This window comes from Sycon ciliatum, chromosome 4 (assembly GCF_964019385.1).
Source record: "Sycon ciliatum chromosome 4, ocSycCili1.1, whole genome shotgun sequence".
Taxonomy (NCBI): Eukaryota; Metazoa; Porifera; class Calcarea; order Leucosolenida; family Sycettidae; genus Sycon; species Sycon ciliatum.
In genome coordinates this window covers 21,362,270-21,389,190 of record NC_088646.1, presented here as the reverse complement: position 1 = coordinate 21,389,190, position 26,921 = coordinate 21,362,270, and the positions used below count along the sequence as shown (strand labels likewise).

General features: G+C 46.2%; 3 protein-coding genes, 1 long non-coding RNA gene and 1 other non-coding gene across 5 annotated transcripts; 4 read left to right on the top strand and 1 right to left on the bottom strand.

Moving 5' to 3' along the window:
• The first annotated feature begins 794 nt into the window (after positions 1-794).
• On the top strand, positions 795-3,012 carry LOC135814998 (prostaglandin E2 omega-hydroxylase CYP4F21-like). Its single transcript, XM_065328211.1, has one exon. It carries the CDS (start codon positions 1,116-1,118, stop codon positions 2,625-2,627), a length of 1,512 nt encoding a protein of 503 aa, XP_065184283.1. The 5' UTR covers positions 795-1,115; the 3' UTR covers positions 2,628-3,012.
• Positions 3,013-10,583: 7,571 nt separating this feature from the next.
• Positions 10,584-13,470, top strand: LOC135814997 (cytochrome P450 4X1-like). The gene has a single exon (XM_065328210.1). The coding sequence runs from the start codon at positions 10,967-10,969 to the stop codon at positions 12,470-12,472; it is 1,506 nt and encodes a 501-aa protein (XP_065184282.1). The 5' UTR covers positions 10,584-10,966; the 3' UTR covers positions 12,473-13,470.
• A 688-nt stretch (positions 13,471-14,158) lies between these two features.
• LOC135814995 (bis(5'-adenosyl)-triphosphatase-like) lies at positions 14,159-26,667 on the top strand. The gene is made up of 5 exons (XM_065328209.1): positions 14,159-14,304; positions 17,639-17,784; positions 18,716-18,745; positions 20,548-20,616; positions 26,058-26,667. Exons 1-5 carry the CDS (start codon positions 14,199-14,201, stop codon positions 26,160-26,162), a joined length of 456 nt encoding a protein of 151 aa, XP_065184281.1. The 5' UTR covers positions 14,159-14,198; the 3' UTR covers positions 26,163-26,667.
• Trnaw-cca (transfer RNA tryptophan (anticodon CCA)) lies at positions 15,465-15,536 on the top strand. The gene has a single exon. It is a non-coding gene; the product is annotated as a tRNA-Trp (tRNA).
• Positions 22,137-25,941, bottom strand: LOC135814996 (uncharacterized). Its single transcript, XR_010553244.1, has 2 exons — positions 25,606-25,941; positions 22,137-22,854 (listed from the first exon to the last, which is right to left on the bottom strand). It is a non-coding gene; the product is annotated as an uncharacterized LOC135814996 (long non-coding RNA).
• Positions 26,668-26,921: the final 254 nt, after the last annotated feature.

Sequence of the window (26,921 nt, the reverse complement as noted above, 5' to 3'; positions counted from 1 at the left end):
AATTATCATCGAAGAACATTCTCGAATACCTGGGTGATGCACGAATTTTGATAGTGCTCGCTTCCGTTAATCGTTTTTCTTTGTAATTTTCCATTCATTTTCTGCTTTAATTCATATTTGCTTTGTTTTCCTAGCTTACTATTGCCGTGGCTGGCTCAACGCCCTTGTCTCAGGGGATTCTGTCCCTGCATTAGCTATGCTTGTCACATGCTATGAGATTGTGTCTAATAATAATAATAATAAATTGCTTGTAAGAATAAATGTGCACATGAAATCCATGTTATGATTATGAAAACATGAGAGTTCATTCTTGTAGGCAGTATATTCTTTTACACGACCACGCTATAACCGATACGCACTGTACATGTATATGACTGTAAAGAACTTTATTGAAAATCCATGATAATGTGATCGGAAAGATGATTGAATACTCTGATCGTGATAGTAATAGTTGTCATACTGGCCGAAGAAAATATAGAAATGCGGCAATTCTGCTGCTTCACCTCCGTTTACATGATGTAGATGTTTGTACAGTCATGTACAATGTCATAATTATTTTGTAGTCAAATAATGCAATCAGGGAGTTGTCACGACTCCCTCACTGCTCGAATACAGGGGAGATCAGTAGGGTAAAATTAACACTGTTGAAAAGGTCTAAAAATGAAAAGAGATGTAGACTCAGTGAAGATGATCGCAATCTGCGACCACTGACCAAGGTTGTAAAGTAGCGCGTTACGACGCAGTTAGCTGGAGGCCTCCGCTGTCACTTCTGCGTTGCATGCTGTCGTCGTGTCAAACCCGCTGACGGGCGCCTGGCAAGGACAAGCAATGACGGACCGCAGAAAGCCGCGAGTTCGAGTACAGGGACCAGCAGGTGAATGAGAAGAAAAATTAACTGCAAGTTAGTTGAGGAGGGCAGAAAGAACGCTGAATCCGCGGTGAATGGTTGGCGTTCCATGTTGCAGCCGGTCTCCTGCATCGTTTGAAATTTCGACAGCAAGGTCTCGCACAGACCTATCTATCATCTATCATGGTATGGCAATTACCTGGAACCGTGCGGCTGCCGCTTCGTCTGGAAGCGCGAACAGATTGTTAGACCTGTTTAGATATCGAGCATGATGGACGTAGATCTGATAAGAATTCTTATTGTAGCTGGCATCTCGTTACTGCTGGCGAAAGTGCTCCATATCGTCGCGAAATGGTGGCTCCATCACTGTTATTTGAGGCAACGAGTACCCGAACCATGCAAGGCGCACTGGCTTCGGGGACACTTGGCCGCGGACAACCGTCGTGCAAAGGAGACATACCTCGGATATGCTCGTAAACTCCCACGAATGTTCCGACGGCAGATGGGGCTGTTTAGCACATCAGTCTCAGTATCTCATCCGGAGACCATTGCGGATGCCATGAGAGCGAATCCCGGGAAGAATGAACTTATTTGCAAGCTGTTTCGGGCCTGGTTGGGAAACGGGCTACTGATCTCCAAGGGAGAACGCTGGGCCCGTGATCACAAGCTGCTAACTAATGTATTTTCACTTGACATGCGCCGTGAGTACGTCGGTTTCTACAAGGAAGCAACGAGTATCATGCTTGATCTCTGGGAAGGACAGCCGGAAAGGTGGGTGGATGCATCTCAGTATTTTCCCAACCTTACGTTTGATATCATCCTGCGCTGTGCCATGGGTGCGGAGACAAACTGTCAAACGGAAAGAAGTCCTAATTCCCCTGCTGTGCGATATGAAACTGCTTTGAAAGACATCCTGTTGATAGTCTTCCAACGTCTCTACAAGCCCTGGCTTCTCTCCAATTTCATTTTCTATCACCTTCCAATAGGCCGTCGCTTCCAAAAACTTCTTGCAGAAACACACGAGTTCAGTGAGCAATTGATCAGCGAACGACGTACACTCCTGCAGAAGTGTTCAGACAAGAATGATGAAGAAAACCGACGCCGTGATATGCTGGATGTTCTACTAACAGCCAGAGATGAGGAGGGTGTGGGCTACAGCGACACTGAGGTGCGCGAGCATGTCGAAACATTCCTCTTTGCTGGCCACGACACGACATCATCGGCCTTTCAGTGGGCAATCCACTATCTGAGCCTGAACACTGATGTTCAAGAGCGCTGCCGTCAGGAGGTGCTGGCTGTGTTGGAAAAGTGCAGCGGTCTGGACAACTTTGCCCATGAGAACCTGGCTGAGCTGGAGTATCTCACACAAACCATTCAGGAGGTACTGCGCATAGCAAATATTGTACCGTACATTGCGAAGACCAGCAAGAAGCCCACCCAAGTGGATGGCATATCGTTCCCCACCGGCACAAATTTCCAAATTAACATCATGGGTGTTCACCACAGCAAGGAAGTCTGGTCTGACCCCGACACATTCAACCCTGACAGGTTTTCGCCGGACAAGGTGAGCCGCTCATCGTACGCGTTCATTCCATTCAGCTGCGGCCCTCGCGCCTGCCTTGGCAAGCACTTTGCCATGGACGAGATGAAAGTGGTGCTAAGCATGATTCTGTCCAAGTTCCGCTTTGTGCCGGATCCTCTCGCCGAGAAGCCTGCATGGCGAATGGGCCTGATCGTGAAGCCCGATCCCGGAGTATCCGTGTGCTTGGAGCTGGTGTAAGCATGAAGTCGCATGTGTGTATGTGTGTCTGTGTGTCTGTGTGTTTCACGGTATGCGTATGTGTTTTGTCATACTGTGGACCTTGCCATCAGGTGAGCTACTGCCACACACATATTCTTATGTTCTGTTGCATTGGCATATTCTTCATCCCGTGCATGCCTCAACTGTTACCCATGTTGTCATGGATTGCAAGGATATTGACCGCAACTGCAACTTGACATAATGAAAGTGTCCTTCAATTCGATATCACTGAGAAACAGAAATGAGCAGTGCTGGTCACAGTCGGCAGCTGTCCACCTTGTTGAATTGCGCCTTGAGGACCTGTCTCCTTGAATTCCTTGAGCAGATATGCAGAAATGATGTTATGGCTTTTCGAGCCACTTTACTTGCTAGCTCCGCTATGTGGGTATGTGTGTGTGCATGCACTATTATGTATGATTGTGTGTGTGTGTGTATATCAACTTGCTGAGATCGCATGTAAGTACAGTTGAACATCGATTATCCGACCACCTCTGGGCAGACAACTGTCAGGCGGTGTTCAGATAAGGCAAATGTTCGGGATAAGAAAACACACTGTAAATACATGTACATGTACATTGTAAATAGAATAGAGTGCTACTTTTCAAAAATTTTGAATGGCTCACTACATGCACAGTGCATACTCTACGGCACGTGCCCAAAGAAACTGTTACGGATAATCGAATGGTCGGATAGTCGATGTGCGGATAATCGATGTTCAACTGTAAGTCGTTTAGTACAGTCATGTACATGACCTCAGATGAACATTGATTGTGATCTCTAGTTTAGTTCAACTCTCCATAGCCATGTTTTTCTTCTTTTGAAATTCCAACTCATAATATTACTATCCGATCAACATGCCAGTCAATAAGATAACGTGTGCAGTCATTCTATGCTATCATGCATCTACTAGTACAAACATCATCAAGGAGCGATTGGTTGTCTTTAGCTAAGAACGTTTTGTTGCGATGGTCATCAGTTGGAGTGCATCACTGAGTGGTGAGACAAAGAATGCTCAAGGTATCAAGCGCACAATATAGCTACAGTGCTAAGGAAAGAGTGTGAGTTTTGTGACATAATCTTTTTGAATGCATATGCGCATAGGTCTGGCCGGTAGTTTGTGTTTGTAAACCCCACAGCATCATCCTCATCCTCGTCACCCTCATCTTCATCACGTGCGCATCCAACTCTTCGACTCCGAATCAATCCCACGTTCCTTGTCTGGGTAGCTTTCTCTCTTCCCGCGCTAATCTGTCTGTCACTGATGCCACTGCTCCTCCCATAATTGGCTGTAGTTCTGCGCAGTCGGTTACCGGTTAGGCGGCGGTGCTGGCTCCTCTCTTCCTCGGCATTAATCGCATTCTAATCTTTCCTGGCTAGCCTCCCTTACTCCTTCCCAGCTTCTCAGCGTTTGTCGTGGATTGTGGTGTTGCTCCGAGTGTAGTGTCCAGGTTGTTGTTGTTGTTGTTGTTTTTTATTTCCAGGTCAGTCGCATCACAACCCTGCGAAGGTGCCGTAGATACATGTTCATGCACATTATTGTATCTGTGTTCGAGGTCTGCCTCCTCTAGGTCTCATACACTTTAGTGGAATCAGACAACATCCAAAGCGGAACGTGTTGTTTGATACTTACGCCCAGGTGCTGAACAATTCTACCAACGTATGACAGACCATCACAAGAAATCGTTCTTGGAGACAACCAATCGTTCCTTGATGATGTTTGTACTAGTAGATTCATATTAAAAATAACAAAGAACGACTGCGCACTTCATCTTATCCATTGCAGTTTTTAACTTGTGTCTCCTCGTCACCTCTTTACAATTTTAAAAACTGACAGTCGTTAATTTTTTTATCGATATGATATTAGCCAGCGTTACTGAACACTCGGAAAATAGTTTTACTTGTACAAACTTCAAAGTATTCCCTGGCCCTGGGTCTTCCCTTACCTCCGCACTTTTTGTAGATTGCTTCTCCGATCGCAGCTTAATTTTGTACATCGTTGCGGCTCGCCCCTCTACCCATCTATTATGCCTAGGGCTGCAAGGAATATTCGAATATTCGATTGATATTCGTTAGGAACCCGATGGAAGGAATATTTTCCCCTTTAGAATATTCGTTCGTTTTGACACGTGCGCACACTCTGCTCCTGTCGATCTATTTGTAGTAAATCTTGAACGAATGGAGTGATATGTACATGTACATGTGTTATGTGTTGAGAAAGGGGACTATGACTCACAGGAGTAGTGGACATGACTCCACTAGACATCTACTTGGTCTAGAACAACTGGGGGCTAGCCAAACTCTTTCTAAGATTCTTTTGGTATAGATGATTCGATTCATTTACAAAAAAATTCGATTTAGCTCCTATTTAAATAATTGTTTCGACCTTAGAAATAATCGGGAAAAGTCTGAAGAAAAAATGGGATGACGACTACACCATAGCTCAGTGGTTAGAGCATCGCTGGCTACAAGCGAGGGTCCCTGGTTCGAGTCCTGGTGGTGACAGTCGATTTTTTTTTCAGACTTTTCCCGTTTGTCTCTTTCCCTCAAACCAGTTAATACCTTAGAAATAATTCAGCATTAGTGAGGTTTTGCATTCCGAATTTCGGTACAGCGTTGTTCGGTCATTTGTCGAACATCAAAATATCGAATTTTCGCACCAACGTTTGTTTTGCAAGTCGAAAATGATGTGTTTTCATTTCGTGAGCCCCAGCATCAGCAACGTCCTGTCCCGTGCTCCTTTTCTTGCTGATTCCAACGAACTTTGATCGCCCAAAGAGTCGAGGGCCAAACCTGCCTCCTCAGTCGCCTCAGAAAAACCAACTCCATGGCCAAGTCAAATTCTATGCGTGGTCGCCATAGTCTTTTCAGCCACACAGATGACGGTGAGGACACTCCAGGCGAAAGAGAGTCGACAGGCAGTGGAGAGGAGCAATCAGAGGTAGCTGACGATGCTATGTCGCCAAAGACGCCTGCCAAGCGATGCCGAGATAAGAAACCAGTTACGTCTTTGAATAAATCACGCGCTAGCGCTAGCGCTCTTCTACAAGAAAATGCATCGGAAAAATATTTTCGGCAAAGTGAGCTTTTTCCGAACAAACACTCCGAATCTTCGTGTGCATTTTCGACCTCGCTCCCGCGTGCCGAATCTTTTTGCCGAATTTCGGAATGCAAAACCTCGCTACTGTGAGAGAATATTCGTTATTCCTTCGTTATCAGTCGGGGAGATGTCCTATCTAGGACATCGCACTCTGAATGAGTCTGATTGGTTACCTGTCCCAGAGTTGTCATGGAAGCGTCGGTCGCGCACACGCGATGAAAAGAAGTGCTGCGTGAGCATTTCTGAATGTATGTGGAGGATGCACAATCGTAATGGCGATGGATTTCTTTCCGAATTGGTCAAGTTTGAGGGAATAGGCGGAGAATATCAGACATCGGCGGGGATTGAGGTAGTGTATATTCGATTCTCCATCGAATACCCGACCGAATGGCCGTTTTCGTTTGGGGATTTCATGTGGGGTTTCTCTTAGCCACGCGGCGGTTCTTTGGAAACGATTGGTTCTATTTTGAATATTTTGCCTTTGGAATGTTTCTTCACCATGTTCACGCCCCGTGCGTTCATTTCGCCCCAAACCTGGCCATGTAGAGGAGGAAGACGAGCCAGCAGGCGCTAGGCCCGTAAATTACTGCCTGGAAGATATTATTTGGCCAAAGCTTGCTGTTGGCGTTTTTGATTTCTTGGATACGACAGCTCTTGGCTAAAACTGGACCTTGGACGGTCTTTCTTGGATATCAACCCAGGACGTGGTGGTCATGGACGTATCGCCATCGCTTTCAGCCAGATCCTTCTGCTGCCTGAAGCCAATGGCGAAAGTAAAAACTTTATCGCAGCAGCAGCTACTGCTCTGCTGAAAGTGCGAACACAAATTGCTTCGCCAATCCTCAGGCTTGTGCACTTGCAATTTTCAATGTGACCAAAACGATTCGCTTGCCAGTTACTTTGTCCAGGCGTACTCCACAACGAGGAAAATGAAATTCGTGAAGGCAAGAGGCAAGATACGAATCTCGACTCGCTTGAGGCAAGCCGCCAGGAGAACGACAACTAATAATTACTTTTGAGACGAAAGGCCTTCGTTGCGTTTGTTTTGAGTGCGACATGTTCATCTTCCTCGGGCGCGACACAAAGTTTTGAGTCACGTGTCACGATTTCTATGGGAACAGCATAGTATGTATGCTGGGGCTTGCTGGGTTCCGTGATGTCCTATCTAGGACATCACCAGGACTGGTTATGGATGAGTATTCGTTCGTTTGTGAAATAAGAATATTCGTTGCAGCCCTAATTATGCCAAGTAAGGATGGCAATGCAAATTTTTTTTTTTTTTTTTACGGGGTAACGGCCTCTTTTACGGGCAAAATAAAGTCATGTAGACGTGAAAAAAATTGAGATACCATGAAAGTTAAAAAAGAATTTTATTCAAGTACAATACATTGGGAAACTCCAAGAAATTCCACGTAAAACAGACGGAATTCAGGCAATGCAAATAGGTACATGTACATGTATGTACATGCACAATGTACAATGTACATGTATGTACATGCACAATGTACAATGTACGTACATGTACAGATGAAACCTCTTGGTGGCACTGACTCGCAATGCTGCTTGGTGTTTTTGTCTGGCATAAGGATCACGCTGGAGACGGAGCGTCTCTGTAGTTTTGTATCTCTGGTGATGTTTGGGCATGGAATCTTGGAGATCTAGAGCACTAAAATAGGCTCGGGCACAAACGTTACTTCCTCGACATACTCACTTTACTCTTTTTTTCTTTGTCAGCTCTCCTTGTGGTTATGTGCTCTTCAAGTTTAAAAAAAAGATAAAGACTCGGCCCTGATGTTGAGATGTAAAGAGAAAAGGACCTACTAGTATAAGTATTTAATAGTTACTACATGTAGTTATGACTAACAGTCCACCAAGGTAACGAGATAATACACACTCAGATAGTGCGACAACGAGGCACAAAACTGACAAGGACATTGAGAAAGTCGACGACCTGACACCTACAATGTAGCTCCAAAACATCTACGAAGCGCAAACCAACAACCGTCCAACTCAGAAGGCTCAGGTGAGGAAAGTTCCAATGAGGGGAAGGGATGCCGCACCACGAAGATGTGCACAAGCTACAGGTATGTCCCTTGGCAACAAAGAATGTCGAACGTTACGGGATGATGATGACGAGACTACAAAGACCATTGGACAAAAAAACTGTTGCTTGAAATCTTTAAAGGGGAAGTTATGGCAAAAATTAAAATTTCACCAGTTGTAGTCTTCGGGGTGCTGAGTCGAATGGTCTTGATCCGAGAAAGCTGAGACGCTCCCTTCCTACTTGAATCCCAATCGAACTCGCGCACTTCCACCGAAACTGGGTGACTGCGCCCTACTAGATGGGGATTTGTATGCAAAATGTCACTAAAAGCGCCATTTCGTTCTTATAAAAGCACGGATGACCGCGATTGGCCCATATGTTGTAGTCTTTTGGACGCTGAGTCGATTGGTTTTGGTCCGAAAAGGCTGCGATGCAGCGTTCCTCCTTTATTCCCAATCGAACATGGTTGAACAAGCGGTCACGTGCTCCTGCGTACACCAGTCACCTGGTCACCGTGCCTGCAGGGTACAACTTACTAGCCTGTTTGACCTTTTTTGGGTGCAGTCCTGTCACTCGAGTTGAACTCGAGTTGAACCTTGGTGTGAAAGTTGTCGCCTGCTGGCGTGGTGACCAGGTGATTTTGGCACCCAGGAGCACGTGACCGCTTGTTCAACCATGTTCGATTGGGAATAAAGGAGGAACACTGCATCGCAGCCTTTTCGGACCAAAACCAATCGACTCAGCGTCCAAAAGACTACAACATATGGGCCAATCGCGGTCATCCGTGCTTTTATAAGAACGAAATGGCGCTTTTAGTGACATTTTGCATACAAATCCCCATCTAGTAGGGCGCAGTCACCCAGTTTCGGTGGAAGTGCGCGAGTTCGATTGGGATTCAAGTAGGAAGGGAGCGTCTCAGCTTTCTCGGACCAAGACCATTCGACTCAGCACCCCGAAGACTACAACTGGTGAAATTTTAATTTTTGCCTTAACTTCCCCTTTAATTAATCTGACGGTAATTGCGGCGTTGTTGTTGTTCTCAATTTTTTATTCTCACGATAGCCAGTGGCCAATAAGAGATATTATGTTGTTGTTGTTGTTGTTGTTGTTGTTGTTGTTGTTGTTGTTGTTGTTGCTGCTGTTCTTGTTGTTGTTGTTGTTGTTGTTGTTGTTGTTGTTGCTGCTGCTGTATTTTTGGAATTTTTTGTATTTTATTATATTTAAGGATTTTCCAAAGGCTTTGGGCCTGTCGAGGGGATCTCCTGCAAGAAGAATGAAAATGACAATTTTATGTAGAGGGAGCAGTTAATCGAGGATAGGCTAAGGAAATAGATCGAGGCATACAAAATCTGGTAATTAAGGAGTTGGGATACCGTCAGTGTAATGAATATATCGGCGAAAATGCTGATAGAGAGAATGCTTGAATTCGGGGAGGCTGGTTATAGAGGTAAGAGAAGGCGGTAGGCAATTCCATAGCATTGCAGCTTTGTTGGAAAAGAGGGAAGAAAAACGCACACCGTGATAATTGATGTTTTAAAAGTTTGTCTGGTCTTCTTGGACTTGAAAAACTGTTGCTGCTGTTGCTGTTGTTGTTGTATAGTATAGTATAGTATTTATTCATATTAATTTTCTCTAGGGCAGTCCCCACAGACCTATGGTCTCCTTACGGGGTGTTGTCGTCGTAGGCTCGTAGCAAAACATGTCCCACTAGCGGAAAGCACAATTCATTTTTACGGCGTCACTCTAACGTTAGTGCTAAACCTAGCGTTAGTACCTTAGCATTCTGTTTCGTCTTCTCGTGTTGTCTCTATTTCTCATCCGAGAGAACTCGTCATGATAATTATATTCCCCAACAGCTAGCGATAAGGCGCACCCCTGGTTGCTTGTCCAGTGGGATGAGGCGGGCTGCAGTGAACGAACTTAGCTCTAGCATGTCCGATTGTCGTCAAATGCTTTTCTCTCTTCTCCTTCTTGAGCATGAGGATGGAGTTTTGGATGAAGGGCATCTGATTCCCGACTGGCCACCTTCGAGTCCTTTGTTGCCTTTGCGGCTTACTGCTTGGCACCAGACGGTGCAGCCCAGGGAGTACTCCCTGGTGCAGCCTCCTTTCTTCTTCGCAAAGCACCGCCAGTCTTGAAAGGATAAGGGTTCCGCCACTTCATCCAACACAGACACCCAGCGCATGAAACAGAAAGGATTGCCCGCTCCCCGGACCAGAACCAGAACCAGGACTAAGTCCATGCCCGACTGTCCGACAGATGAGATCTCCGATGTGCCAACTGATGCCATTCTGCGTTCAAAACTACCGCGCCGGCATTATGCTTCGGCAAGCCAATGTAACAGGTGAAGGAGGAGCAGATGCAGACGCTTTCATATCCATTCATGATTGTGCACGATAGAGCTGAGAAAGAACTACAAAAAGGTGGAGGGAGAGGACATTCTGAAAATAATTCTGAATGAGGAAGCTTCGAAGCCCGCCAAACTGTGCAAATGAAACTAATAATAATGATTCCATTCAAAGTGGGGTTTCCGGCGCCGAGGTCTTGATTTTGGTATTCCTTCCGTAAAAAATGATGAGATCCGTGCGGCTATGTATGAGACAGCTAGCAGGGCACATTACTATTATAAAAGTACTTGGTAACCCTGTTACTGTAGTGTAGTCTGTAGTGTAGATCTACCAGTCACGAGCATGATGAGGTGTCCCTGTCAGTAGTACTAGTAGATCTACTAATGGTAAAAAGTGACTGTATCGCGCCTGTGTGTGTTTGCGAAGACGTTCATACGGTTGAAGGCGATCCTGACACCTCGCCCTCGAGAGCTCAAGGCCTCCCTGACCAAGGTTGTAAAGTAGCAAGTATCGGCGTTACGTTACGACGCAGGTGGAGTCTACTAGTACTACTGTAGTAGGTATCAGTCAGATCTCCGGCGTGACTAAACTGACGATGGCATTCTGCCGGACCGCTGGTGCACGGATATCGGATAAGGAAGAGAAAGGGAAGAAAAAATACTGGCACAGCATGTTGAGGAAGCCAGATGAATGGTTGACGTTCTATGTTGCAGCCCGTCTCTTGCCTCATTTTGATATTTCAACAGCGAGGTCTCATACAGCCCTATCATGGGCGGTGCTGCTTCGTCTGGAAGCGCGACAGATTGTTAGACCTGTTTAGATATCGAGCATGATGGACGTAAATCTTATAAGAATTCTCATTGTAGCTGGCATCTCGTTACTGCTGGCGAAAGTGCTCCATGTCGTCGCGAAATGGTGGCTCCATCGCCGTTATTTGAGACAACGATTGCCCGAACCATGCAAGGCGCACTGGCTTCGGGGACACTTGGCTGCGGACGACCGTCGTGCAAAGGAGACATACATCGGATATGCTCGTAAACTCCCACGAATGTTCCGACGGCAGATGGGGCCGTTTAGCACATCGGTCTCTGTAGCTCATCCGGAGACCATTGCGGATGCCATGAGAACAAATCCAGGGAAGAGTGAACTTGTTGGCAAGCTGTTCCGGGCCTGGTTGGGAAACGGGCTCTTGTTCACCAAGGGAGAACGCTGGGCCCGTGATCACAAGCTGCTAACTAATGTATTTTCACTTGACATGCGCCGTGAGTACGTCAGCTTCTACAAGGAAGCAACGAGTATCATGCTTGATCTCTGGGAAGGACAGCTTGAAAAGAGTGTGGATGTATCAGATTATTTACCCAACCTTACGTTTGATATCATCCTGCGCTGTGCCATGGGTGCGGAGACAAACTGTCAAACGGAAAGAAATTCTCCAGCTGTGCGATATGAAGCTGCTTTGAAAGACATAGTGCTAATAGTCTTCCAGCGTCTCTACAAGCCTTGGCTTCGCTCTGATTTCATTTTCTATCATTCTCCTATTGGCCATCGCTTCCAAAAACTTCTTGCAGAAACACACGAGTTCAGTGAGCAATTGATCAGCGAACGACGTACACTCCTGCAGAAGTGTTCAGACAAGAATGATGAAGAAAACCGACGCCGTGATATGCTGGATGTTCTACTAACAGCCAGAGATGACGAGGGTGTGGGCTACAGCGACACTGAGGTGCGCGAGCATGTCGAATCATTCCTCTTTGCTGGCCACGACACGACATCATCGGCCTTTCAGTGGGCAATCCACTATCTGAGCCTGAACACTGATGTTCAAGAGCGCTGCCGTCAGGAGGTGCTGGCTGTGTTGGAAAAGTGCGGTGGTCTGGACAACTTTGCCCATGAGAACCTGGCTGAGCTGGAGTATCTCACACAAACCATTCAGGAGGTACTACGCTTGACAAATGTTGTCCCATACTCTATCAAGACGGGCACGAAGCCCACCCAAGTGGATGGCATACCGTTCCCTGCCGACACTGATTTCCATATTGACTTCATCGGTGTTCACCACAGCAAGGAAGTCTGGTCTGACCCTGACACATTCAACCCTGACAGGTTTTCGCCGGACAAGGTGAGCCGCTCATCGTACGCGTTCATTCCATTCAGCTGCGGCCCTCGCGCCTGCCTTGGCAAGCACTTTGCCATGGACGAGATGAAAGTGGTACTGAGCATGATTCTGTCCAAGTTCCGCTTTGTACCCGATCCACACGGCGAGAACCCCACGTGGCTAATGGGCCTCATAGCCAAGCCCGATCCCGGTGTACGGGTGTGTTTGGAGCTGGCGTAGGCAGACAGTTGTATATAATTATAAATGCGTGTGTGTGTGCATGTGTATGTGTGTGTGTGTGTGTTCATGTGTGTGATGTTCATGTGTGTGTGTGTTCATGTGTGTGTGTGTGTGTTCATGTGTGTGTGCGTCTGTGTGTGTGTGTGTGTGTGTGTGTTCATGTGTGCATATGTATGCATGTTTTGCAACGTTACCTTTGTGGTTCTCATCAGATGAGCTGACTCGCACACGTATACTCATATTCTGTTACACTGACATATTGTTCCTCTCGACCCTACCGCAACTGCTACACATTTTGTCAGTGAGAAATAGACATGAGTACGTTGTAGTGGTGCTTGGTCAATGGTCATAGTGAGTTTCCCAGATCATTGAATGGTGCCTCGGCGACCCAGCTCCTTGAGTCCTTGAGCAGATGTATGACAGTAACGTTATGAGTCTTATGACCTTCCGAGGCATTTCCACTCACTGGCCCTTCTTTATGACTGTGCGTGTGTGTTCGTGTGTGTTTGTGTGTGTGTGTGTGCGCGTGTGTGTGGGTGGATGTGCGTGTGTGTGTGTGTCATGCATTTCAACTTAATTTATTAATGCCACTTCGGGAGGGCATTTTGATCCTGTTGGATTCGACTCTCTAGCCATGCTTTTTTCCCGTTTGGATTTGCATTTTGTTAAATTATTGTGTGATTAACATTACTCATACAGTTGTTTATCTTTGCATGCCCATACGAATACTTCTCATGTAATTACTCCAGGGTCTACTGTGTCCAATCTCCCACTGACGAGTTTGAGCTCAGCTGCCTCCTGGTCTCAGGCCGGGGAGTTGCCCAGTGACTTGTTCTGTACGCATCCCCTGCAGCGATCCCAGAACTCCCCGGCTGAGCAGGGAACTGAGTCTGACCTGGAGTAGTTATTGTACAGACATGGTGCATCTAGATTTTATTTTTTCCAAAAACATTTTAATTTTAAAATCATGAGTTGAAAAATGTCTGGCTTTTCACGGTTGTGATGACTTGCAGCTCAGTTCTATTATAAGTATAGCCAAGAGTACATAAACCTTTTGTGTACTCTTGGTATAGCTCATACCAAGAGTATAATAACAACCCCCGGTGGTTATACTCTTGCTCATACGAGTTGCACAGATGAGGCGGCCGCACTGGCCGAAACTGTTGGACTGCTCGCCATATGCGTAGTGGTGGTTGCGTCGACGCACAGGCAAGTATCGGCCGGCACCTTGCGGCGAGCGGTATGAGCGCAGTTTGCAGCATTGAGTGAGATCCAGAGTGAATACGCTCCTTCACACTTGGTGATATCAATAGTAGTATTAGTAGACCGTCCTCCTCCTGAGTACATGGAAGTCAGTTACTGGTATGTACACTTGATGGTGCTAGTAGTAGTCAGTACTCTGTCACCAAGGCAAAAGCTTCGGGGGGGGGGGGGGGGGCAGGGCCACAGACTAGACAGACTCAGTGCACTAGTGACCATGGTGACCTGGTACCGTGACTATCGATCATCAGGTAGATCTACGTAACCATGGTAACGTTGTCGCACTGACTGTTGTAGGGATGACTGATGTACGACCGACAAGTTGGCGACAACCGTCAGTACCGTTTTGTAGTCCACTGACGTGACGTCTCCGCACAGTGCCACCCAAAAGTCAAGCATGCAGGGAGTAGACCTACTCACTCGGCACTGCAGTGTATTTGGCTCACTAGTCACAGCTTTCCCGAAAATGTCAAACTTTCAATTCGGAGCCCACGCTCTTCAGGCCTCCCAGGTGTTCTTTCAAACGAGACTCTCGTTCGCCTTTGTCAACAGGAAACCCGTGGTTCCGGGTCGTATCCTCCTCATACTGTAAAATATTTTGGTGAGTGCGCATTGTGACAGTTTATTATAAGCAATTTTGACTTGGTTGGAAATGAACTATTAAACTTTGAAGGTTATTCGTTCATTTTCTTCCAGCTGCACTAGTCAGTTCATTTGCGCTGTGCTGCGTGCATCCTTACTTTCGTTCCATTCATTTATTTTTTAATTGGTTGGTTGATTTTACATATTCTTACTTCAGTGCGCTAGTGCCACAGTACAGTATGTGCATACTGCATAGGTTGTGTTAGCTGCTATGTACGCGTCATGTTCAGCTCTCACTCCTCAGCCCTGCAGGGTGTAGGCTGGGATGGTGTGTGTGTGTGGGGGGGGGGGGGGAGGAGTGGTGGTGTACAGTAGCAGAATCAGACCAGTATGAACATATGAACATGGCTCCCCACTCTCTGGCTGGGGAGATAAGAGGGGGGGGGGGGGGGGGGGGCAGGTGTTACGCACTGTGACACTGCAATGTGGCTGAAAATAGCCTGAAATAAAAAAAAAACATGTACACCGCAGCCGCGATTCAAATCACTCAGAGAACATTCTGAACAGTTCAGGTCGCCTACACTTGTGTATGGGCCAAGTCACTCTTGAGGTCCTGGTGTGGTCAACGTTCGAAACTGAAGTTTATCCCATTCACTTTCTCTTTCTTCTTTCGTAACTTGTCTGTCCTAAAATTGTACTGTCAGCAATACTGAAATACAGTTAGTCTCGGAAAAACAAGCGAGCAGTCTTCTGGTTAAAACAAAACAAAAAATGAGCAGATCACCATAATTATTAGGTACTGGTGTTTTGTAGGAACAATCTTTAGAATTGTGAAAAAAAGACTCGCAAGTAAGGGGCCGTCCATAATTATCGATCTTTTACACGAAGAGAAAAAGTTTCATTTGTGGGTGGGTCAAGGGGAGTTTCGTTTTGAAAAATAATATTGATATGAGAGACATCGATCTCGAGGCATTCTTGCTGTCAAGTCAATCTATTTTTCGTTCAGGGGGGTGGGTGAGTGGGGGAGGGTCCTAACTAAACTTTTTTGTTTCGTGAAAATTATCGATAATGCCGGATAGCCCCTATTCCTAAAAGTGAGGCTGCGCTTGCGACAGGTTGTGTAGTGTTGCTACCTGGACAGATGACAGCTGACTCCGTGGCGCAACGGTAGCGCGTCTGACTCCAGATCAGAAGGTTGCGTGTTCGAATCACGTCGGGGTCAGATTCACTTTTTTTTCTTCTCAAATTTCATGCTGCTCTTAGAGAAACACTTGCCACTTGGGCTGCATTCGTTTTTGCCTGCTTTGCAGAGTAGAAAACCGGTAGATGTTAGCCCGAAACAAAAAAAGTCGGTAAATCGTCGATGTGTTATATAGTCCGTATTCACAATATTATTTACAGTACGCCTTGACGATATTTTGTGGAAAACAGCTCTCATGGTGGTACATACCGTACTCACTTGATTAGAAGCCCCTCTCGAATAAAAGCCCCTCTTGAATAATAGCCCCTCTACAAGGACTGTTTGAAAAAATACAAGCCCCTCTCGAATAGAAGCCCGGACTACTATTCACAAAGCATGGGGTGACCAGGTAGTGCCATGTATGAAGGTCAAGTGTGCAAAAAACACCCCGTGCATGTTCTTATTGGTACATGTCCTGGTTGACGTAGTGTGTGCAAACTAACTCAGGGCCGACTTGCTGTGAATATGAAAGTTTTAGTGATAGCTTGCATAGACCTCGGTCCTACCGGTAGGACCTACCGGTAGGACCATCATACACAGACATGCTGCATGGCCTCTGTTCTAACATTGACCTAAAACTTGACCCTAAACTGTTGCCAAGGGGCTAATGAAGGAGTCCACAAATTTTAGACGTGATCGCACAAGGCATACTACGAAATTCCATGGTAACAACCCATGGTAACCATGGAAACGGAGTATGGTATTATGCATTCCATGGCCTTGGCAAGCTAATAAAAACATTAGGACCTCACCACAATTGATGTGCCATGGTCAAAATTCACTTTGGACGGAGTTGCTAGCGCACCGACAGGATTATGTGCGGCCATTTTGACAATCGATAAAATTGCGCATACGCAATGCACTGGACATAGCCTTGCAATTTGCGCCATTACTTTGCCTGACAAAGACCTCATCTCAACAATTGTTTCAACATATTTCTCAACCAAAAGCACTTTTGCAGCTCAATTTCTTGGGTCCTACCGGTAGGCCGGTATGTAAGCTATCAAATTTAGAGATTCGATTGGAGTACTGGTATGGAATGAAACAATAAAAGCCCCTCTCGAATAGAAGCGTCCTCAAAATTGGTATTGAAAAATAGAAGCCCCCGGCTTCTCTAATCGAGTGAGTACGGTATACAGAAATACCATTCCTCTACCAACTTCTACCAGCCTCAAACCTGGTAGAGTGGGTAGGGGAAGTAGAATCTGTTTAGAGAATAGGAAAAAAGGAATACGTCTACCGAAAGAAGTACTTGTACTTCATTTGAAGTACATGGACCGTAGTTTCTACAGAAATCTGTAGATCTAAAATGACCCCCCCCCCCCCCCCGCCTTGGCCTTGGGCTCTGAATCAATCTCTCACTCAGTGATAGAGCTTTGTTTTTTTCTGTAAAAGTGTTTGTGTGATCAAGAATATCCCCCCACTAGGCCCTGCCTGTGCAAATTCTGATCCATGCCCATTGCTTTCCTCTGGGTGTGTATGGCGTGATCACAGACTGTATGCAGATGAGCACCTTCAATTTCTCGCCATCCATGAGTACTTTTTTTGTGGCTGAGAATATGCAGAGCTGATATAGGCCAGAACAGTCCGATACAAATACTAGTAAGGAATTTTGATGGAACGTTACCTAATGGAGTTGCACACTCTGGGGTTGTCATAGTTACTAATATCAAGGGTAAATAAGCTGCCAAGAGTGTGATACTCTGCATATGGAGTCTGCGACGGCGAAAACTCACATCACGTGTTCCAAGTATGACTTGTAGTACATATTCGTATGCCAGCGTGCGAGCAGTCCGGATATCTGCCATGATCATGGTAATGGCCTGCGTGAGCCGAGTGGGTTTCTTTTAAAAGGACTGCTATTTTAAATAGTATTTTTACTACTTCACTGCTCGCTAAAAACAGACTGGGTGTGTGTATCGTGAACACTATGCCACGTGATGTGAGTTCTTTTCCACCAGCGAAACCCATAGCCAACCCATGCGGAGTTGCACACTCTTAGGAGCTTATTTGCTCTTGGTTGCACATAGTATACGCTCGATGTGATCAGAGCTCCCATGTGTGTTCCTTGACCATGGTACAAGATGTGCTGGTGTCGCCGCGGCGTGTTGCTCCCAGGTTCTGTGACCTGACTGCCGAAGAGGTGTCAGACCTGTTTCTCACGTCACAACGCGTTGCCCGTGTCGTCGAGAAGGAGTACAATGGAACATCCCTGACTGTCTCCGTGCAGGTAGGCTGCGTGAATATGGAATATGGTTTAACGTTCAGGTGGGCTGTGTGGATCTTGGTCTCCGCACGGGTAAGCTGTGTGGATCTTGGATGGATCGCACCAGTGAAACTGCCACATTCAATCCACTGCGAGAGATGCTGTTTTGTGTTTGGTATGGCAAAGTGCCGTAAGTGGATTCACTACGCATGATTGGTCATTATTGTACAGTTTTTATACGGTAGTACTTGATCTAAAGTGAACAGTGATGCTTGTGTGTGTGTGTGTGTGTGTATGGGGGGGGGGGGGGTGCGTTTGTAATCCTAGCACAAGTTACTGTATCTAACAGTGCACATGTGTGTGTGTGTATGTGTATGTGTGTGTATGTGTGTGTATGTGTGTGTGTGTGTGTGTGTGTGTGTGTGTGTGTGTGTGTGTGTGTGTGTGTGTGTGTGTGTGTGTGTGTGTGTGTGTGTGTGTGTGTGTGTGTGTGTGTGTGTGTGTGTGTGTGTGTGTGTGTGTGTGTGTGTGTGTGTGTGTGTGTGTGTGTGTGTGTGTGTGTGTGTGTGTGTGTGTGTGTGTGTGTGTGTGTGTGTGTGTGTGTGTGTGTGTGTGTGTGTGTGTGTGTGTGTGTGTGTGTGTGTGTGTGTGTGTGTGTGTGTGTGTGTGTGTGTGTGTGTGTGTGTGTGTGTGTGTGTGTGTGTGTGTGTGTGTGTGTGTGTGTGTGTGTGTGTGTGTGTGTGTGTGTGTGTGTGTGTGTGTGTGTGTGTGTGTGTGTGTGTGTGTGTGTGTGTGTGTGTGTGTGTGTGTGTGTGTGTGTGTGTGTGTGTGTGTGTGTGTGTGTGTGTGTGTGTGTGTGTGTGTGTGTGTGTGTGTGTGTGTGTGTGTGTGTGTGTGTGTGTGTGTGTGTGTGTGATGCGTACATGTATGGATGCACGTGTATTCCATTCACCAGGATGGCCCAGATGCAGGACAATCTGTGCCGGTGAGTTTCTTTGTAATGCCATGAGTCACCGAATGAATATCTTGCGCAGATTCATAAGCACAGGAAATTCCACATTTCTACCGCCTCCGAATTTCGGAGAGCTTCAGAGAATCTCCTAGAATTTCGCGGGCGTTTTTAAGAACACACCATACGGAGGTGTTACTCAAAACGTTCGACCTAGCGCTTTTCCCGCCGACTTGACTTGACTCTTGACTGGCTCACTATCTGCCACCCAGAACGAACGACACGCCTGCGGAACCTTCGATTCGGCAACCTGCAAGGATGCACCAGTCCCTGCTCATTGCTTTGGGGACTTCACCGCTCAACAGTTGAGCTTGGGTAGGTTGTGGAACCATGTGCGTAAAGAGCACCATATCTATAGTGCTTGCCAGGCCCCAACATCGCCAGGAATACAAACTTCAGAGACCCTCCGTTTCCAGCTCGACAACCATCTCGCCGGTACCAGATCGAGTCCGAGTCCCCGGTGGATATGTACTCTGAAGTAGAAACTGTCGAGGACGCTTGGTTGTACGCAACCCTGTCACCTCCAAAGCAGCGTGCCGCAAGCCTGCACTGCTTCCGTGGCCTACTCGAGCTCGCCTGACGAGGGATGAATTCCCTGGAACACAGTGTATTGAGCTGGAGGAACTGATGCTTTTTTGCAGGTTTGTGAGCAAAAGGTTTCGATGGACGCCTTGGGGGGGAAGAGCTAGCTAGCACCCAAGAACCAGCTTTCTGATTATTGTTGTAGTTGTTGTTGTTGTTGTTCTTGTTGGTTGTTGTTGTTGTTGTTTCAAATCTTTATTCTCACGATAGCCAGTGGCCAATATTAAAGAGATAATAGTGTGAGAGAGGAGAAAGAGTGAGGAAGAATTGTAATTGGGTGGGTAGGGCCTAGGGATTAATGACTACTTAAGTGTACGGGCAGGGGTGGTCACTACACGTGCATACAGAGTTGTGGTTGTTGCTGTTGTTGTTGTTGTTGTTGTTGCTTTCTGATGGTTATCGCCGGCGTCTCTACCACTGACCAGTTGACCCTTTAGGGGTCATAGTACGGATTAATCCGTATGTCACACATGCAGTGCTTTGATCACCAATTGTCGCCAATTCTTTGACTTTCTTTATTGGATTTTTGGCAATTCGATTCTCAAGACATTTTTCTACTTGAAACCTGTGTTTTCTAGGTAGGTTGCACCCAACAGTTTTGAACTACAGGCACGAAGAAAAAGTTGACGTTCAACTGTCTGAGTATGCACCAGCTAAAAGGGCAGTATAACCTTGTTTCAGATTTGGGTCATTCTGTCACTCTTTGTAGGAAACCACGATCAACTCTGTCACACCAGATCACATTACCAGAGACTATTGGCAATCTGTTTGGTCCCCTCTAATCTTGGGTTGGGGTTTCCGTCCATTTTGCAAGCATTTCCTACATTTAGAGCAAGGGTCGGCAACCTCACATTGTCAGATTGAGCTCTGGTTTTCTCTATTGGATTCTTTTTTCTGTCCTTGTTCGGAAAATATAGGTGTTATGTTAGTAATTGTGAACGGTTGTTCGGATATTTGATACTTTTTAAGGCCACCTCAAATTTGACGAACAATCCTCAAAACAATTCGACCCCTAAAGGGTTAATAATGTTCTTGTGTTTGAGTGAATCTCTCTCTCTCTCTCTCTCTCTCTCTCTCTCTCTCTCTCTCTCTCTCTCTCTCTCTCTCTCTCTCCTCTCTCTCTCTCTCTCTCTCTCTCTCTCTCTCTCTCTCTCCCCGCCCCCATTCTTATGTGACTATCCTTGCATTGTTCACAGCATGTTCACGTGCACATATTGCCTCGAAAGGCAGGTGATTTCAAGCGCAATGATGACATTTACACAGAGGTAAGTTGGGTGATATTGTCTCATTGAGAAGTAACACAAGCTAGCTGATTACTGGGGCAGGAGTACTTCGAGGTACTGGTGCATGTGCAATTGTGCATACACAGGTAAGTACTGCTGTTGCGACAGTCCTCGATGTACACAAAGCTGTTCAGCTGTTGCCTGACGAAGTGATGATCATGAAGACTGGGTTTTCACATTTTCATTAATCGTACCTGCAGCAAACGGCTCGATGGCTCCTATGGCCACGGCCATCTTCGTCACCATTTGTAGTGTCTCAGCTAGAGACGGGGTTCGGTTTATTTTATGATCGAATGCATGGAGACTAGAAGAAGACCAACTACAATTTACAAGTAATGTGTCAACGGAACAAGAACCAGGAGACACGTGTGTCAATACGAAATGGCAGACATACCAAAATGATCTGCGCACTTGTGCGCAGGGTGTGACATCAATACGATCATGACGACGTAAGGAATATGATCAAATATCCATGAGTGTATCATCAGCACATACACTACAGCTTCCACTTATGATTGGATAGGAGAAGACTCTGCTTGGCTCACTACAGTCTACAGTACTTCGTTGTGTAGGTGTTATCAAGAGTATAATGTAAGTCTCTACAAGTGTGCAACTCTGCATATGGGGTTTCCGACGGCGAAAACTCACATCACGTGTCTCAGGTACATTTTGTACTACTCCAAGTACGTACAACTAAGGATAGCGCGCACGCAATCCGAAAATCTGCCATGATTGTGCTGGCGAGTTGCATACGCGCAGTGAGTTTCTGCCAGGGAGTGCTTTTATTATTACTCCGCTGCTCGCTAGAAACGGGCTGGAAACGTACAACTCAGACAGTACACCACGTGATATGAGTTTTCGAAGTCGGCAAACCCCTTAGAAACAGTCCGTGCGCCAAATTCAAAAAAGTCGTCTAGAAGTTGCACTTTTATTTGCAACCGCGGGAAATTTGAGAGGTCTGGAGAAGAAAATTCTCAATGGGACTCAAAATTGACAAACAAGACGACGACCAGCGCTCGAGCATAGTACCTTTTCGCCATTCCTTCGTGCATGATACCTATTCTAATTGATAAACACTACCCTCATGTTTCGTTTCATGCGCAACGGACGAAGCGAAGTGTCTTTTTTCGTCCACGAAAGAAAGGTAAGGAAATTGTAGTCTTCGCGACACCCTTCGGATTATTTAGTGGGGCATTGTGGGCCAAGGATATTTTTTCTTTTTCTTTACAACTGTCCCCAGGTACTGAGACGGCGCTGATATCCTAGGAGTTCTGTTAGTGCAAAATGCCAGGTTACTGACTTATGGCGAGGTTTGTCCACCCAAAAATATGGGAGATTTCTTGGATAACATACACACATAACACAGTGAATGGTATTGCAGTGGGCATCCAAAACGGTTGAACCAAACAAATATGGTATGATACCTAGAGGCTAGGCACACAAAAATCACTCAGGAATTGGACGCAAGTCCCGGGACCTTGGTGCGTCATTACACCCGGACATTGAATGTTTGCCGGCGCACGGCTTTTGCTTCACCACTTCATACAAGTTTACGCACTCACTCAATTCGAAAGACTGGAACGAGACCAAACCGAATGTGACAACTAAGAGCGAGTTGTGCATTTGTTGGAACAACGTTCGGGCATTGCGAGAAGGATATCAGCAGGGTCCAACAATGGCAGCAACAGCACCAGGTGATGATGGAGTACCAAGGAGCTTGTATCATGCACATTACAGTGAGCAACAAGAGAAACCGTACTGTGGTACGTGAAATCAGAGCCTGGGCAGGATGATCGACACTGTACACTGTGCTACAGCGGAGTGCTACAGTGCCTCAATTGTGCGAGAGAAAACAAACAGAACAGCAAGCACAGATCATGAACTGGTACACAACATTGACAAAGCACAAACCGCACAGCAAAGTTACAGGGCATAGCCGAGCGTTTTGTTGCCAATGAATTGCTTGAGAAGGGAGCAGTATTCCTTGTAACATTGCATGGAGTATACGAGAACGCAGAGTCAGAACCAGGCGTAACAAGGCAAGACGGCTACTGTACAGGGGACAGGCTTGACGATCACTTGCATACTCGCAATTTTGGTACAACTAGGAAATTAGGCATCACGTCATACCGAAGTGGCTTCGACACGCTACATTGCATTCATAGCTGTACGGTGAACCTGTTACACGAGCTTCTGTGAAACAGACAGCATGCCAATGACCTGCAAGCACCAACAAACGCAGCCGGTAAAACAAACACTACATAACTGCCCCACATAAACTTGTATATGCTGATGAGAAGCAAGAATGTGCTTGATGTTGGAAGTTATGCTCGCATATTCAAAAACATGCATGGAAAAACATCAATGACATTGTTCACGAATACAACAGAAACATCATACAGGGAGAGTAAGTAATCCTTCCTCCGTTTTGTATACGCGCACGCGCGCGCGCGTGGTAGATAAATCCGTTTGGCATGACTTTCGATCGAGGTTGCGTTCATCGTAGAGATAGGTGAACTCGAAGCCAACACCTCTCACTTTCGCTCTACTGCCCCTTTGGGGCCGGTGCGATCCTTGTGCTAAGTTGTGGTAGTGGCTCAACAGAACAGGACAGGTGTGTGTGTGTGCACACGCGCGCGTGCGCGCATGTGTGTGTGTGTGTGTGTGTGTGTGTGTGTGTGTGTGTGTGTGTGTGTGTGTGCGCGTGCGTGTGTGTGTATGTGTAAGTGTGGTTTCTGAACTTTTCTCACAATCGTATAAGTTTCAAATTTTCGTGAAAACCCAGCTACACTGTGACCGGTACAATCGCATGTCGTTTACTAGTATCTGGCGGTCAGTCACATGGCATGTCGGGTATCCAACAGCACCGCACTGACAGCTTATAGACCTTATCTTTAGTATTTATAGTCCTACTTCAAGTAAATGTAGACAGTCAGTATCATGAAAGTTGCCATTACGTAGAGTTAAATACAAGCCAGTCTCTAGAGATGAGCACAACTGTCTCAGGGTAATACTAGTGATAAATACAGGTACTTCGAAGTACTGTCTTTTTGATCTGTTAAAGGGGAAGTTAAGGCAAAAATTAAAATTTCACCAGTTGTAGTCTTAGGGGTGCTGAGTCGAATGGTCGTGGTCCGAGGAAGCTGAGACGCTCCCTTCCTACTTGAATCCCAATCGAACTCGCGCACTTCCACCGAAACTGGGTGACTGCGCCCTACTAGATGGGGATTTGTATGCAAAATGTCACTAAAAGCGCCATTTCGGTCTTATAAAAGCATGGATGACCGCGATTGGCCCATGTGTTGTAGTCTTTTGGACGCTGAGTCGACTGGTTTTTGTCTGAAAAGGCTGCGATGCGGCGTTCCTCCTTTATTCCCAATCGAACATGGTTGAAGAAGCGGTCACGTGCTCCTGCGTACACCAGTCACCTGGTCACCGTGCCTGCAGGGTACAACTTACTAGCCTGTTTGACCTTTTTTGGGTGCAGTCCTGTCACTCGAGTTGAACCCGAGTTGAACCTTGGTGTGAAAGTTGTCACCTGCTGGCGTGGTGACCAGGTGATTTGGGCACCCAGGACCACGTGACCGCTTGTTCAACCATGTTCGATTGGGAATAAAGGAGGAACGCTGCATCGCAGCCTTTTCGGACCAAAACCAGTCGACTCAGCGTCCCAAAGACTACAACATATGGGCCAATCGCGGTCATCCGTGCTTTTATAAGAACGAAATGGCGCTTTTAGTGACATTTTGCATACAAATCCCCATCTAGTAGGGCGCAGTCACCCAGTTTCGGTGGAAGTGCGCGAGTTCGATTGGGATTCAAGTAGGAAGGGAGCGTCTCAGCTTCCTCGGACCAAGACCATTCGACTCAGCACCCCGAAGACTACAACTGGTGAAATTATAATTTTTGCCTTAACTTCCCCTTTAAGTAACATAGTTAACACAAGATGGCTTTGTAGCTTCAGTCGTCCAGAATATTCATTTTATTCCGCGGTTGCCGCATAATCGACACGCAACTGTACTTGTGCAAATCTCCAAACGCTACGTAACTGGCCGACATTTACTTGTCCACGGTGATGAGAAGCACGGCTCCTAATTTTTAAATCATGAAAGGATTACATATGCAGGTACATGCATACAATGTGCACTATCCTGAAGTCGTGCGCAAATATTCAAAATCATTCACCGAACACAGAGAGGCGCACATACCGTAAAGTACCGCGAGAGCGCCCCACCTTGATTTTGCTGCGACAGATTTATATAATACAGCCAGGGAAAGGAAAATCGTATGGCAGAGTGCAACGAAGTTCGTACGGTGTGAGCAACTTAGTGTACTAAGGTCACACTAAGCAGGTTTTTGTGTGGAGCTCGTGTCCGCTCGAAGGCACAGATTGTCTGCAGAACGTGCAATATGTGTACAAAGTTCGTGTCGTATAACCTACAGACCGGAGACCACCCCACAATACGACCCCGAAAGGACGAGATGGTGGGGCGCTCTGGCGGTACTTTACGGTACATGTAAATACGAAGGAACCACATGCGCAGCAAGGAGATTAGTCATTACTTTACTTATGAGTTGATGGATAGAAGTTTCCTTTCAGCTGACCATTACCACTCATGAAAGCAAGAGTGAGTGCTGTTGTTCTGATTCACAGGTATGTATTCGGCACTTAGCGCAATGTGTTTTCGAAGCTAGGCACACGATTTGCATGAGGAAATCATGCAAAGATGTGGCATAAGGCCCTACAAACATGACCTAGGTAAAGGGATGCCATTATTTGCATTTGCAGTACTTTGGCATAGGATAATTTGTGGATGATTGTGTTGATCAATTTCACATAATTTCACGACAGGTCATAGTTTATTTAGTGGGGTGTTGTGGGCCAAGGATCTACGACCATGTCTTTTGCATTTCGAACAAGTAGACACTTTCAACAATTCATACAAAAAATGCCTTCAGTGCAAAACATACCGTTCGGACCCACCATGCAGTCCTTTCCAGCCTTGATTTTCAAGTGCAGACGTATCCACGATGACCTTCGAGTGAACTGCGGCTTGGAACACTTTGAATACGAACCACACACTCAAACTAAGTAGACCACCGCATAGCTAGTGTATTCACGGAGCCAAAGAAGTCTCCTTTTGCCTCCACAGGGTCTTGGTTAGTTCTCTAGAAGGGACGAGAGCCATACCTAAATTCAATAAATTCTCCAATTCCAAAAGCCTCAAATGAAGGCGTCTTGGTGACTTCGTTTCCCGCGGTTGCAAATAAAATCAGCCCTTGAGTACCCCTTGGCGCACGGACTGGAAAAGGGTATCAGGAGTTGCACACTCTTGGGGGCTTATATACTCTTGGTGTTATGTCTGTCTGTGCTTGTATTGTTGCTTGGTCGCCGGTTCATCATGCATGCGTGTGTGTTTCAGCTGGAGGGGCATGATAAGACGCCGAGCACAGATGTGTTCCGTAGCATTGATGACATGGCTGCCGAGAGCACGCGCCTAGAAGGACTATTCATCGGTGACAGCTGATGCTGGTGCAGGTGCAGGACAATCATCATTCTCATTATTTTTATTTATCTCCACATTGACTATTCACATTATTTTTTATTTATTTAAGGCTGCGTTCGTTTTTAGCCACCTGGTAGAGGTAAATGCACGGACGCTGTTCTACCGGATTAAGTAGTTTTTCACGATATGTACGTGAAATGTTTTCTCTTCTGTATGGAGTTGTGTGCAACTCCTTCATCTTGCTGGAAATCCCGTACTAGTACCTACTACCTCTACCAACTTCTACCGGCTTCTACCAACTTTTCCTGGCAGAGCCGGTAGAGGAAAATAGAACCTACCCATTTGAGTAGGAAAAAACAAACACCTCTACCGAAAAAAGTAGTTTCTACCCAAACCTATAGATGAAAAACGAACGCCCCTAACGACATTAGAGCCGGGAGGTTTCGCTCTACGGAATTACGTATGAAAATAACATAGGAACTGCACGTAATTTTCGTACGTAAAAATCAGTGCTGTTGGGACTCTCCACGACTGCTAAACTGTCCCTCCAGGAATCCGCGGCCGCGGTAAAATTCGCGGAATTCATGTTTTTTTTAATACCCCGCGGAATTCACAGTTTTCACCGCAGAATCGTGAAAAATCACGGTTTGGGGGCAATGCGAGCACGCGCTTCATATTCATCATGCACATGCACAGTGCAGTGTCCTGTCGCTATTATGTTGCATTCAAAGTCTAGGGAGTATTGCAATTTTACACAGAAATGCAATGGACAGTTCAGCA

Coding starts and splice junctions, on each gene's coding strand:
- LOC135814998 (XM_065328211.1), top strand. CDS start 1,116: ATGATGGACGTAGATCTGATAAGAATTCTTATTGTAGCTGGCATCTCG.
- LOC135814997 (XM_065328210.1), top strand. CDS start 10,967: ATGATGGACGTAAATCTTATAAGAATTCTCATTGTAGCTGGCATCTCG.
- LOC135814995 (XM_065328209.1), top strand. CDS start 14,199: ATGTCAAACTTTCAATTCGGAGCCCACGCTCTTCAGGCCTCCCAGGTG. Junction 17,785..18,715: donor CCCTGACTGTCTCCGTGCAG/GTAGGCTGCGTG, acceptor TCCATTCACCAG/GATGGCCCAGATGCAGGACA. Junction 18,746..20,547: donor ATGCAGGACAATCTGTGCCG/GTGAGTTTCTTT, acceptor CATTGTTCACAG/CATGTTCACGTGCACATATT.